General features: G+C 39.1%; 1 protein-coding gene across 1 annotated transcript in view; it reads right to left on the reverse strand.

Annotated features, from left to right (window-relative positions):
* Positions 1-544: 544 nt before the first annotated feature.
* The window catches only part of LOC149238668 (putative carboxylesterase 11), a 37,231-nt gene continuing 22,284 nt past the window's right edge, over positions 545-15,491 (reverse strand). The window contains exon 2 of the mRNA XM_089373140.1: positions 545-1,287. Within this exon, the coding sequence (XP_089229266.1) occupies positions 750-1,287 (538 nt within the window). The 3' untranslated portion in view covers positions 545-749. The remainder of the gene's footprint in view (positions 1,288-15,491) is intronic.

Here is a 15,491-nt window from a genome sequence, read left to right on the forward strand (position 1 = left end):
ATATTTTATTGTTGTGATAAGTTTGTTTTCCAGCTTTTCATTTCCTAGAGATTTCAATTTTTTTTTCCAATTTAGTTTATCCGTGTTACATTAAATTACACATATCCCTATGTAGAATGTATATCACTACTCAGAGTGCAATCAAACACTGGTAGTTAACAATAGACATCACTATTCAAGTTTAACATATGGCTATTGTGTGAATTGTCACACAACAAGAACTATCAAACAAGTTTGGATTGTGGAATTGCTAAAGCATTTTAGGAATGAATCCCAAAGTTTACAAGAGCTCATAACTGAAGTAGAACGAAATTAATTGTGCGGATACATGTAGCCTTATTCTCCACATGAGACACTGATGCCACAAACTAAAGAGGTTATTCAACGTTTCAGATAACCAGATCTGGGGTGTAGCAGGTTTGCCAACTACAAAGTTTATAGTACACAATATACAATATCAGGAAAACTATCCACACCTGTATTTTGAGGTTAAAACTTAAAATACATCATCTGAAAATCTCATCGGTCCTTCTAAATGGGGCTGTCAAACTTTTGAATAAACCAATCTTACAAGGAGAAAGCATGCACAAATTCCAAAAGAAAACCATGATGAGATTGATTGGTGCCCCAATGCTCTATAGATCCCAGTCTAATTATCAAAAGTAGATTACCATGGATTTGAATCTATTTCATTGCTCAAGTGGTCTGACTCTGCAAGTAGGAAAACCCAATCAATTGTTGAGGGTAAGTCAGTATGAAATTTCATGTCCCTTGTAGGAGATATATTTCTTGATCCAAATAGCCATATCTTCTGTACATGCTTCAGCCTGCCGAGATTTGATGAGAATATCAAGTGTTGCAAATTCGTGTACTGCATCCTTGTACTCCAGCACTGGAGCATCAATGTTCACCTTTCTCAATGCTTCTGAATAGGCAATTGCACGGTCCTTCATCCAGTCAAGTTCTGCCACCACTGTCAGCGTTGGAGGCATTAATTTCAAGGGAGGATCCGTTCCAGGAATAAGAGGGTTGGCTGCAACATGGTCCAGGCTAAATTCTTCGTCGGGCAAAAATAATTTCCATGCTAGAATGCACATTGCTTTATCGTAGAAGTATGAGTTTGCTAGCTTGATCTCTGACTGCGTAGGGACACTACCGATGAAAAATGGGTACATAAGCACTTGAGCAACCACTTTTACTGGTTCTAAGCGATTTCCAGCCTGAACTGCCTTCCTAGCTACATGGTCTGCGATATTTGCACCAGAGCTTACACCAACAAGTACACATCTGCCACAAAGCACAATTAGAAACAAGAGCAAAGTTACGGAAAGTAGATAATCTGAACGTTATACTCAGAAAGCACGTGAGGGGGGAATACAAGAGGGAGAAAAACACGCATAACCAAATCCAACCACTTCGATTCTACAAATGGTGTGTGTTCAAAATGACAATGAAAGCTGCGAGCATGAAGCAAGTCTAAAACCCAAGTAACTTGCAACCAAAAAAATTGACACAAATTTCACATACTTTTATGTCCATGTATGCGTGCATCTAATTTAAAGTTTTTATATGCTTCCAATAAAAACAACATACAAATTTGCTTAGCAGACTTGAGTAAACATGTGTGTGCTAGCAGCCAGTAACTAAGAGTGACAAAAAGCCAAAATAATAATATGAACTGCAAACATTATTGCATTGCAACATAAAATACAAACCTGCGTATTGAATCAAAAACACCTAATATGATTGAATTTGATGTGAGGTTGTTGGTTTATATAATACTGCTTCTTTTATCATTCTCTTGGGTAAACTGGGGTTCTTTATCTTCTCTGCACTTTGATATCCGTCAGTCTTATCTGTTTGACTAATTCTGTTTCTTTTCCTGTCTAATTCATTTCCCTAATATTTCAAATTACCATGTCTCTCCTAAAATATTATTTTATCTCAAGCTTTGAAGGAATTTTTAACAAGTACTGACCTTTATAATCTGAAAATAATGTCAATGGGGTATAGCTTGAGTGGTTGGACTGAGGCTTTGTTAACCTCCTTATCCAGGTTTGATTTCTGCTTGTGACATGCTTGCCCCTCCTCGGCCAATTTGCCTCCACAAGGAGCCACAGATGTGGATGTGATGAAGTGTGATTCCTAGGTGACATTGATGGATCAGATTCCCCTCATGATTTTCTGCTTGTGACGTGCTTGCCCCTCCTCAGCTCTGCAAGGAGCCACAGATGTGGATGTGATGAAGTGTGATTCCTAGGTGACTTTGATGGATCAGATTCCCTTCATATGATTCCTAGGTGACTTTGATGGATCAGATTCCCTTCATATGATTCCTAGGTGACTTTGATGGATTAGATTCCCCATCATGAGCACTTAACTAAGAATTGATTCCACAAGTCCACTGGTGAAATTCTCATCATGAGCACTTAGCTAAGAATTGATTCCACAAGTCCACTGGTGAAATTAAACATTTAATTACTAGTGTTGCAACTTAAAATGTTACATCTCTCACAATGAATCACCACGGGTGACAAATTAATAGAATCCTTGATTGACCACCTAACCTCTAACTTCAATATTTAACATTACATTGCATTGATCACAAATCACTAACATATTTTATTAATGATATTAATATTAATGACTCCTATAACAATTCACAACATATATCTTATCTTGAGTATTACCACTCTAACACTCCATAGGTTCAAAATAGATGCAAGTACCTATCTCCTTAGTTGTAGACAACTTTCCTCACATGTCAATTGGGTCTAGCCCAGGAAATTGTGAGGTGGAAGTGTTATCCTCCCCACCCAAGTTCAAAGTGACATATTGATTTCTTAATGAGCATAATGTTGACAAAGCTTTGAGCTTCTGCAAAATCCAGTTTACTCTGGATACCAGCTTCAAAATGGAGGTAAGTGCCCAATAGGTTTCCCAAGAAATGTATTTCACGAAAAAAGGAAACCTCTCATTGCACATAAATGTAATGTACCAAATACTTGAGATATCATAATATAGTAGAGTACACACAATGTACACTGAATGTGAGCATGGAGAATAGCTGCAAAATAGATAAAAGACATGAGTTACATAATAACTCCTTAGAGAATCTTTGATTGGTTAGGTGATTTAACCACCTAACCTCTAACGTCAATATTTAACATTACATTGCATTTATCACAAATCACTAACATATTTTATGTGATATTAACATTAATGATTCCTATAATAATTCAAAACATATATCTTATCTTGAGTGTTACCACTCTTAACGCTCCATAGGCTCAAAACAGATGCACAAAGTACCTATCTCCTTAGTTGTAGACAACTTTACTCATATGTCAATTGGATCTAGCCCAGGAAATTGTGAGATGGGAGCGTTATCCTCCCCACCCAAGTTCAAAGTGACATATTGATCTCTTATTGAGCATAATGTTGACGAAGCTTTGAGCTTCTGCCAAATCTAGTTTACACTGGATACTGGCTTCAAAATGGAGGGAAGTGCCCAATAGGTTTCCCCAAGAAATGTATTTCACGAAAAAAATGAAACCTCTCCTCGCACATAAATGTAATGTACCAAATACTTGATATATCATAATATAGTAGAGTACACACTATGTACATTGAATGTGAGCATGGAGAATAACTGCAAGATAGATAAAATACAAGAGTTACATAATAACTCCTTAAAGAATATAATATCCTTTTCCAAATACCCCAATACATCCATATATCCAAATCACACGTTCCCCTCAATAATGACTATGTAACATCTATAATATATACATATTCACTCATTGCACATTTGGACCTTTTATTAGGCCAACCCTTATTACATGTACAATTAATCCATCACATATATATTTAACTACATAAATGCCCCCCCTTAGGGCCATATAATAGTACTCTCCTTCAAAATACTTTGACCTCAAAGCTTTGTAGTTAAGGCAGTGTTATCGGAACCAGACCGTAACTAGTGGAACCAACCAGTTTGACTAGTTTGGGGGTCAAACCAGTCCAGTTCGAACTCTAGAACCGGAAATGGCCAATTCAATAACAAACCAACCTTTTTTCACTGAACTGGCCAATTTTATACCAAATCAGCCGATTCCGCACAATGTGACCAAAGACGTTCCAAATGCAATTTAAAAATAAAAATTGAGTGGGGCAACCTAATATTCAAGCCTATGGTCCTATTATTGCTATGCAATTCATAATAATGTTAAATTCTTAAATTAAAAGGATTTACTTAAACTTTTAATATTTCCATGAATTGACTCAAGATGTTTGAGAAGGGTTCCGACCTCATTGGATTTCATATGTAGAAAGTAGAATTTTAGATATCACTCAATATCTAACAGACTTGATAGTTTTTCAGGATTTTAGGATTGGGGGGATTGCAACGTTTCCACTAGATTTTGTCATGTATGAGGGTATGGAACTAGTATTTAGTCAAGAGCACCAAGCCCTCTATGTACCTTCATGTTAGTGGCATTCGTTGTTGAACTCCTTGTCACGATCCTACTACAAATGTACCCATCACTCACACAAATTCTTGACTTGACATGCTACATTTTTCTCTATCTTATTTTAATGCTTAAAGGGTGATATTGATGAAAAAGATCCCAATATATGTAGGTATTTACTGTAGCATTTTTTTTGGATGCTAGAGGCCACCTAGAACCTATTTGTTGATGTATTTTCGATTCAAAGATGGATTGCACTTGGTGCTATTGTGGTTATGCGCACCCCTACATGCTATATGAATGAGAACATTTGCTTATTTGTGTATAAATAATGGTTTGGGTTCATATGGATGCACATGAATATATATGTCTTTATTTAAAATTTGAATATTTTACATGTTTTTGGTCAACTAGTTTTTTGGTCTATTTTTTTTACTCACTCCCAGTTCAGATGGTTTTTTGGTTCAATCATCAGTTTGGTTTTGATAACATTGAGTTAAGGGCATTATTTCCTTCTATTCATGCTTTCTTGTTGCCACTAATGATCATCCATCCATGAAAATTCAATTCTTCCTGGTCTTAATCCTTCATAGCTAGGTGTCACATGATTTTCCCTTTTTTGTTGATTCCATGAGTTGTTGTTGCTTATCCAATTTGTTGTAGTTGGTTTTTGATAATATCTTGTCAAATAATGGTTTTGTGATGCCCAATTGTATACATATTGTTTATTATTCCATCTTCTTCATTGGTTATCGCTCTTGATCTTCTTATCTTTCTTGGAAACTTTCATAGTAACAAGGGTGACAATATGGTTTCATCTGTGAAGCTTTCCCTTCATTATGCCCACCCATGTCATCCATCTTCTTTTCAGAGACAATGGCACCCTCTATGCTCTCTCCTTGATCATTGATTACTCTAGTCTTTGAGAATATCATCATATTGACCTATACAACCTCTAGATGAAACACCACTCAAGTATTTTCTAGTAACCCTCTTGAATCTTGTCTTCCTTCTCTTTCTGAAGCTAAAAAAGTGATATTTTCCATCAATGTATTTCTTCCTTCATGAATTCTAGATTGCATTTCTAATTTTATTTCATATTGTTAAATTTGGCAACTAGGGCCAAACGTCACTTTGGATAGCTCTTATGAAGCAACTGATATTTTTCTTGGATTCCTCTTTCCGAGAGGTGTAGGATTGATCTAAAGATCATCCCATTCTGACATGTACAAATGAAGTTATGAATTTATTTTGATTATGGACAAATTGTCAAGGTTGGCCAGCCATCAAATTAGCCTCCTCCAACCTTCAACGTTGCATATAAATACAAGGTGCCTCCTCATTTTGGCATCTCATCTCATTCATCTTTCTCTCTCTCATCTTGATTGGGTATGGATTTTTGGGCCTCTCTCTCCACACGTGCGAAAGGAAGACTGTCTTTTCTAGCTATTGCGTTGACTAGATTTGACCGAAATTTCAGAAGGTTGACTTTGACTAGTGTTGTAGTTTGACTTCAGTTTCGTGAAGGAGACTTCTGTTTGGGCAGGCCGTTGTTCTGGGCACCAAGCCAAAGCAATTTGACCCTTGCGTTGACCAGCGTTGACTACCCTAATACAGGGTCTTGCGTTGACTTTTGTTGACCAGATTTGACTAGTTATTTTTACATTGTTGTGGGCTGCATTATCTTGTTGTTGGAGGCTGAGTTGATCGAGCTATTTTCGAGATCAATTTCAGCCCTGTTGACCAGTGTTGACTTTTTGGTTAGGGCTTTCTGTTTCTACTTTTTTGACTGATCATTTTAGGCAAGTGAATATTGTAAATTGTACTCTCTCTCTCTGCTGAACTTTTGAAGAATTATAAGAATTGATCAAGGGTTTCCCCACATTGGGGTTTGTCCCTGGCTGGTGCTATATCTTGTGTCCTCTTGTGTTGGCTTGTCTTCTACTGTTATTGCTTATGTTCTACCTGCATTTTACTATCGCGTTGATGTGATTGCTATACTAGATATGATATTGGGATAATAAAGAAAATTGAAGTAAAATTGCTCTAAGCATAGAACATACCATTGTTATCCTAAAATTAACATGGTATCAGAGGTGAGGTGAAGACAAAGCCCAAGCAAGAGTAAAGAGCAATCACTAAGAGGAGCAATCACTGATCAAGAACAAGTCTCAATGGCCTTCACATCCTACTTCAAGTCTAATGATAAGCTTCATGATAAGTCTGATTATCATGCATGGAAGATGTCTCTTGATTTGACTTTAGAAGAGCAAGATGTCATGGATTATGTGCAGGGAAAGATTCTGAAACCTCCTTCAAATGCACCGGTTGCTGCTAAGACAAAGTACAAGAAGGGTGAAGTCAAAGCCAAGAAGATCATCAGGGATTCTATTCATAAGCACTTAGTTGCTTACATCTTCGATTTGAATACATCAAAGGAGATATATGACAGGTTGGTTGGCATGTTCAAATCTAGCAATGCAAATCAAATTATTTTCCTCAAGAACAAGCTGAAGGATATAAAGAAGGGAAAAGGTGAGGATATTTAATCCTACTTCATGAGGATTACCAAGATAAAAAATGATCTTCTTTCGATTGGTGAAGTTATTGCTGATAGGGAGCTCACTCTCATTGCCCTTGGAGGTCTTCCTCCCAAATGGCATGTGTTCAACACTACTATTCTCAACAACGACAGAATTCCAAGTTTTGAAGAATTGTTGACTAGATGTTCTCAATAAGAAACAAGGATTATGGAATTGAAGATGCCTTCGAATAAGAATAATCCTACCACATTCTCCACCCATGCCAAGAGAAAGAACAACGCAGGTTCAAAGAAGCAAAGTCAAGGAAGACCGGGATTCAAAAATGGAAGGAAGGGAAGATGCTTCGTTTGCAACAAGTTTGGTCACTATGCCAGGGAATGTCCAAATAGAAGGGACACATCTCATGATGATGATCACAATCTTTCCAGGGGCAACAACAACAATCAAAGGAATGGCAGGTTCAACAACAAAGGGAAAAGGAATGCTTCCGCTACTCAACTTGGAAATGATCGAGCTTCTAAAAGAACAAGAAACTCTAGGTATGATGAGTCTAATGTTGTAAATTCTAAGCAAAAGGAATTTTATCTTATATCTTCACTCTCTACTGCCTCTCCTCCGGATACTTTGGGAAATTGTTTGATTGATAGTGGTGCCTCAGGGCACTTCACCGGGTACAAGGAAGCTCTTTCAAATCTAATAGAGAAGGACACAAATTTGGAAATTATCCTTGGAGACAATGCCACCTATCCCGTGAAGGGAGCTGGGAATGTTACCCTTCAATTGAATCAAGGTAACATTGTTCATCTTCAAGAAGTACTATATGTACCTGATCTAAAGAAGAATCTAGTGTCTATCTCGGCGATTGAAGACAAAGGATTCAAGGTGGCATTCATCGATGAAAAGGCACGTGTGTGGAAAAGAAATTTCAAAGAAGCATTTACTCTTGGATTCAGGGTTGACAATTTATATCAAATTGGAGAAAGTCCACTGGGAGCCATGTCTTATGACACATCTCTTCAATCCGAACCATGGCACCGGAGGTTTGCTCATCTTCACTATAAGGCTCTACCTGATGCAAGGAAAATGGTTACAGATATGCCCGAATTCAAAATAGAGCATGAAGGTGTATGTCAGGGATGTGCCGAGGGAAAACATACAAGGGGACCATTCCCCTCAAGTGATAGCAAGACCACAGACATTTTGCAATTGGTTCATTCTGATCTATCTGGTATGTTGCTTGTGACATCATTAGGAGGATATTTATATTATGTTGTCTTTGTGGATGACTTCTCTCACAAAACTTGGATATATTTCTTGAAGAAGAAGGATGAAATATTCTCATGGTTTCGTGCCTTCAAAGCCTTGGTGGAAAATCAAACAAGGAAGAAGATCAAGATATTGAGGACCGATAATGGAACCAAGTATGAGTCAAATGAATTCAATGACTATTGCAAGGAAGCTGGCATTAAGAGGGAGACTACTACTGCATATACTCCTGAGCAAAATGGTGTTGCTGAAAGGAAGAATCGTTCCATTATAGAAGCCACTCATGCCATGCTTCATGATCAAGGACTTCCAAAGTTCCTATGGGGAGAAGCTGCCAACACTGTTGTGTACGTTCAAAATCGATGCCCTCATCAAGCATTGGACTCCAAAACTCCCGAAGAAGTTTTCATCGGTAAGAAACCTGATGTTTCTCATTTTAGAATTTTTGGTAGTCCTGTATACTTTCATGTGCCGAAAGAAAAGAGAAGTAAATTGGAGGCATCTGGGAAGAAAGGAACTTTTGTGGGCTACAATGAAACTTCTAAGGCATATAGAATCTATGTGCCTGGTCAAAGAGAAGTAGAGTTGAGTCATGATGTCACCTTCGATGAGGATGCTGCCCTAAGGAAGATTAGCAACCTTCCTATTCCAAGGAAGGACAAAGAAGCAGATGCAGGAAATCAGGGAGATTCGCAGGATGAGTCGATGCCCGATGTTGAAGAATCGATGGATCCCATTGATCCTCCTCCTCATGAGCCCTCCTCCTCCAAAAGGAGACCCTCATGACTGAGGGAAACTCTCGAAGATGCTGAGAGACATGCTGCACTGAGGGGCACATTTCGTGTAAGCAAGAAGCCTAATAGGTAAGGGTACTTAACTGCTATGAGCACCATGTATGGAAGGATGCTATGAACGAAGAGAACAAGTCAATTATGAAGAATGATGTGTGGGATGTGGTCCCTAGACCCTAGGACAAATCTGTTGACACCTCTAAATGGCTCTACAAGATCAAGCATGGTGTTGATGGAAGTGTTGAGAAGTTCAAAGCCAGATTTGTTGCTCAAGGCTTCTTTCAAAATGAAGGTGTGGATTATGATGAGATATTTGCACCCATTGCTCGCTACACCACCATTTGTTCGATTATAGCCCTTGTTGCCTCGCAAGGATGGAATCTACACCAAATGGATGTCAAGACTGCCTTCTTGCATGGTTCACTTAAGGAGGAAGTCTATGTGGAACAACCTGAGGGGTTTGAAGTTCAAGATCTTCATACACATGTATGCGGGTTGAAGAAATCCCTCTATGGGTTGAAGCAAGCAACCCGGGCTTGGAATGAGAGGATCGATAGCTATATGATGAAGTTGGGATTTACAAGAAGTGAAGTTGATTCGAACCTTTACTTTAAGATTGAGAATGGTAGACCTCTCATCTTGGTACTCTATGTGGACAATCTCTTTCTGACAGGTGTAGACCTTCTTATTCATCAATGTAAAAGAGAGTTGGCTTCCGAATTTGATATGAAGGACCTAGGACTGGTGCATTACTTCCTAGGGTTGGAGGTCTGGCAAAAGCCAGGGGAGATTTTCCTTTTTGAAGGAAAATAAGTTGTGAAGCAACTTGAAAGATTTGGGATGGTCGACTGCAAGTCCATGACTACTCCGATGGAGCTTAACTTCAAGAAGTTATACAGAAGTGTTGCTGGGCCCGATTTGGGAAATCCTTCTGAGTATCGTCAACTCATAGGGGCCCTGATGTTCTTAGTGAACTCTCATCTGGACATATCTTTTGCAGTGAACACATTGAGTCAGTTTATGGTCGAGCCTCATCATATACATTGGATTGTTGCAAAGAATCTCTTGAAATATCTTTGTGGCACAATCACTTATGGACTGAGATACACTATGGGAATGTGAGGCTCCATGGTTACTCTGATGCAGACTGGGTTGGCAGTGTGGTGGATCGCAAAAGCACATCAGGATGTTGCTTCTCTCTAGGTTCTGCTTCAATATCATGGATGAGCAGGAAGCAGAAGTCGGTTGCTTTAAGCACCATTGAGGCTGAATACATTGCTGCTAGTTTGGCCTCCTGTGAAGTTGTCTGGTTGAGGAAGCTCTTTAGTGAGTTGTTTGGACATGTGTTGGATACCACCGTGATCTTCTGTGACAACCAAAGTGGGATTCGTCTTTCTGAGAATCCCGTGTTTCATGATCGCTCCAAGCATATTGATATCAGGTACCACTTTATCCAGGATATGGTACAGCGAGGAGCAATAAGGCTCCATCATATTGGGACCGATGAGCAAGTCGTCGATATTCTTACGAAGCCCCTCAAGAAGGTCAAATTCTTAACCTTTCGTGAACGACTTGGAGTCATGGAGAGACCCTCTTATGAGGGTCCTGTATGAGATGGATAGTGAGCTCTGGGAGCTCCGGGGGGCTTGGGGTACTTCTTGGAGTGATGAGCGACCATAGGGTGACTCACCCTCCCCTAGTGGTGCATTGTGTACAAGGTGAATGGTTCACCTTCCCCTGTGATACCCCACGGTGGTACATGCATAGGTTGAGTGGTTCACCCTCCCCCATGGCATATAAAAAAGATGAATGGTTCACCTTCTCCTGCCGACACATCCTACCCATGCAGTGCGAGACTCATTGGAAGTACCTCTCATCTGGCCAATGAGTTGGGAAATGAGGATAGGGACCATAGTACTACCGATGGACACATCGTGTACTATCGTACTCCCTATGCTAGGATGTTGATATTGATCTGGGATCAATGGAAACAGACTACGGGTCAGTTAAGAGTGGTATGACACACTCTCTGTTGTTGGAGACTAACTTCAGGTCAGTGGAAAATGGTATGATACATTCTCGATCATTTCTTCTTTCTTCATTGTTAAGCAGAGCAGAGCAGTGCAGTGATAGGGATGGTAATATTGTCAGACATTTTAGCAGGTGATATTCTCCCTAGTTGAGAGAGAGTGTTAAATTTCGCAACTAGGGCCAAACATCACTTTGGACAGCTCTTATGAGGCAACTGATATTGTTCTTGGATTCCTCTTTCCAAGAGGTGTAGAATTGATCTAAAGATCATCCCATTCTGACATGTACAAATGAAGTTATGAATTTATTTTGATTATGGACAAATTGTCAAGGTCAGCGAACCATCAAATTAGCCTCCTCCAGCCTTCAACGTTGCATATACAGCTTGAGTGGGCCTAATGGTTAAGAGCATGTGTTTCCTCCTAAGGGGTCACAAGTTCAAAACTAGAGGGGGGTAGAGTATGTATGCCTTCGCAGACTTAGCAGTCAAATCGCTGCACAGAGGTGGGTCCCTTGTCCCACAAACAAGGGGGTCTCATACACCAATATTGGTGTCTGGCTTGGCTGTGACCTTAAAATAGATATTATTATTATTATTATTATAAATACAAGGTGCCTCCTCAATTTGGCATCTCATCTCGTTCATCTTTCTCCCTCTCATCTTTATTGGGTATGGATTTCTGGGCCTCTCTCTCTCCACACGTGCGAAAGGAAAACTGCTTTTTCTAGCTGTTGCGTTGACCAGATTTGACTAAAATTTTAGGAAGCCAAAATTTCAGGAGACTAAAATTTTAGGATGTTGACTTTGACCAGATTTGACCCTGTTTGACTTCGGTTTTGTGAGGGAGACTTCTGTTTGGTCAGGCCACTGTTCTGGGCACAAAAACCGAAGCAGTTTGACCCCTTCGTTGAACAGCGTTGACTTCCCTAATTCAGGTTGTTGTGTTGACTTATGTTGACCAGATTTGACTAGTTATTTTCAGACTGTTGTGGGCTACATTATCTTGTTGTTGGAGGCTGAGTTGACCAAGATTGACCGAGTTGTTTTGGAGGTCAATTTCAGCCCTGTTGACCAGCTTTGACTTTTTGGTTAGGGCTTTCTGTTTTTGCATTTTTGATTGATCAATTTGGGTAAGTGAATCTTGTAAATTGTACTCTCTCTGTGCTGAACTTTTGAAGAATTATAAGAAGAATTGATAAAGGATTTCCCCATATTGGGGTTTGTCCCTGGCTGCTGCCATATCTTGTGTTGGCTTGTCTTCTATTGTTATTGCTTATGTTCTATCTGCATTTTACTATCATGTTGATGTGATTGCTATACTGGATATGATATTGGGCTAATAAAGAAAATTGAAGTATAATTGCTCTAAGCATAGAACATACCGTTGTTATCCTAAAATTAACACATGTATTTAGGGCTTCTTCAACCTTCTTGCAAATTTCCTCTTCAAGTTTTTTTGTAATAGTCCCATCAACTTTTATAATAACATATTTATCCTTATTCTTTGATTTAGATTCTTGTCAATGTATTTTCACATTCTTGACATTGTTCAATCATTTTTTGTTCCTTGGACAAAGGAGGTACTGAATAGGCCATCTTGGATAATCATTCTTCAAATATTTGATAATAGTCTAATCCATCTAACCCTCTAGCTAAATAAAAACACTCCTAAAAAATTTTAAAATCCTTCCAAGACACATTGTAGTTCATGTTCCAACTAAGTTGGTCATTAGGAATTAGCCAGGGAGGTTCAGGAACCACAAGTGGCATTTGTATCCATATTCATACTATGACCAAGTGTTTTCTCCTTGTTCCAACTTGCTGACAAGACCCATATGCATGAGGCTATCATTCGAGGCATGCAAATCTGCAAAAATAACCTAGTGGTATTTTCCATGTGGAATGACGATTTTTCACTAACCACATAGCATCATTGTCTTGTCCAATTTTGCTTGAATCATTAGTCCCTTAATGTATCTTTGGTTGTTTTTGGAGTGTATCTCTGCACCTATTAGTAGATATGTCTATAATAAACCTATCTAGTTGTTCAACCCTAGGCCCTAGCATAGGGTTTGTCTTACAACTAATTTGTCCAAGCATCAAAAGGAGTTGTTTCCCAGAAGGTCGAGAGACAAGATCATATGGCAACCAATCAAGTATGGATGCCTACTAGCACCCACTTTTAGTGCCAACACCCAAACCATCAAAACTTTGGTTGTCTAAATGGCCCAACCTTGGTCTCAAGTGGTCCTAGCTACTCAAGCTCGCCAACAACATGCAAGCTCATATAGGCCAATGTTGATATTGAGGATAATTGGATCCAAGTGGTGTGCTAGAGTGAATGAGCCTTTGAAGCCCCAAATTTATAAAGCAACTAAGACAATATATTTCCCAACACTGAGCCTTGTTTAGCGAGGTTATCATTGAAGGGTTTGTTCCCCTCCATCATTACTCAATCCCCTATTGTGATTCAATGAACATCTCACTAAAATGATTAAGACATGTTACCCTAAACAATTAGATTGTGGCAAGAACACTAGATGTTTCAAACTTGTACAATGTTCTAATTGGCTTCAAGGAAAATAAAGTGAGGATGGAAGAGATCCTTGAACTGTCGCAATAAAAGTTTCATCATGCATTTGAAGGAAGTTGAAATCACTAGCTTTTTGTTAAGTTGGCCTTATATGTTATTTAGCCAAGTGTTGTTTGTTATTTTTATTCCTAGTGAACGGGGGATGGAGATGTTTTACCTAATTGACTTTGTTATTATTGGCCTTCCTCACCTATTTATATAAAGGGATGAGAGAGTCTTCAAATGTAAAATTCATGTAATAACCATGTGCGAGTGCACAAATCATTATATCTTGAAGATGAACATGTCTTGAGCCTTTGTACTTGTCTTTATGCAAGTGAGGAAGGTGCTAGGGTTTGTGAGAGGCAAAACCTAGAGATTTGAAGTGTTGGGTTTGAAATCTTTGTGTGAGAAGGACCTTGAATTTGTGGCAAAGAAACCCAAGAAGAGACTTGAAGCACTTTGCTTGGAGCTAGTGTGAGGAAAGCTAGTGTGAGGAAAGCTTGGTGAAGGAACAAGGTGGGCTTCTTGGTGTTGAAACTTGATGCTAGCATGTTTTGAAACATTGGGTGTGTCTAGATAGGTCGATGGGATGCCTTGCTAGGCCTTTGTATAGTTGATTACGATTTGCTATTAATGGTGTAGGCAATAGGCAAGGTTTTGACATGTTACCACCTATACTGCAAGAGGGTTGTACATGTAATCCTTGGTATCACTCCAACTATATCAGTGAGATTTTTGCAGGTTGGTATTATGGTCCTAGCCTTCTAAAGGTTGGGACGTTAGTGGAGGCAGCTTATAGCACGGGATGTCAATAGACGGTTTCATTAGTTGTGCACCATAGAGATCTTTGGTTGGAAGAGACTCAAATCTCCTTGGTTGGATGGTGTTGTGCTTGTTGCTTGTGTGGTGGTTTATCGTGGTTTAGTTCTTTCTTCATAATGGCATATCTTGGTTGATGGAGCTTCAAAGTTTAGAAGTTTATGGTTTCATTTGATATATTGGTTGATGATTGTGAGACACTCCATGCTATTAGTAAATGATTATGTTCTTCATGGTTGGCCTTAGTCTCCTCCTATTATGGAATTGGCTTATGATGAGTTTACTAGGAAATACCACCTTGGTACAAAACCTTGTAAGATACTTCTTGATAGCAACAAATTATTATGGAGGCCACCCCTTGACCATCTTAAACCATAGGAAAGATTATGTAAAGAGTCAATAACCCCTTCATTCATGTAAAAGCGCATGCATAAAAAGGGGAACATATGTTGCTAAGAGATTATAATATATTATAAGGGGAGGCTCTTTTATTCAAAAGCATTAAGTGCATAAAGGAGCTTGAGAGTCGAGCATCATATGGAACCACCGCACTTGCAAACATATATGATGTGCATTAAAGGGCACATATGTGGAGGTGGAAATTAATATTTTATTAAGAGCCTTTTGCCATGACTTGAACAATATATAAGGGGGTCGATGCATGGTTATAGAGCCACCTTCTTGCATGCTAGTCGATGGGGCCATTACGCACACCATGTGATGTGGAAAGGGGGGCCACAAATCAGGAGAGTCGAGCCGATTCCCGACACCGATAGGAAGAGTGGGAATGGATAGATTCATTATAAAAGAATGGTGGTCTAAGATCAGAACGAAAGCGGAGGGAGCAAGGAAGGTATTCTCATAAAAGAAAGAAACAAGAACAGGCAGGGACATCAGATTTGTCTAACCTTTGTTGTGTTGCTATACCTAGTCTTACTTGCTCCTACCATTCTATTAGATGGGCTTTTCCTTTTATTTGATCCATGTCCACGA

The sequence above is a fragment of the Pinus tabuliformis genome, chromosome 8, assembly GCF_031772625.1.
Source record: "Pinus tabuliformis cultivar Carrire ecotype Pingquan chromosome 8, CPIR1, whole genome shotgun sequence".
Taxonomy (NCBI): domain Eukaryota; kingdom Viridiplantae; phylum Streptophyta; class Pinopsida; order Pinales; family Pinaceae; genus Pinus; species Pinus tabuliformis.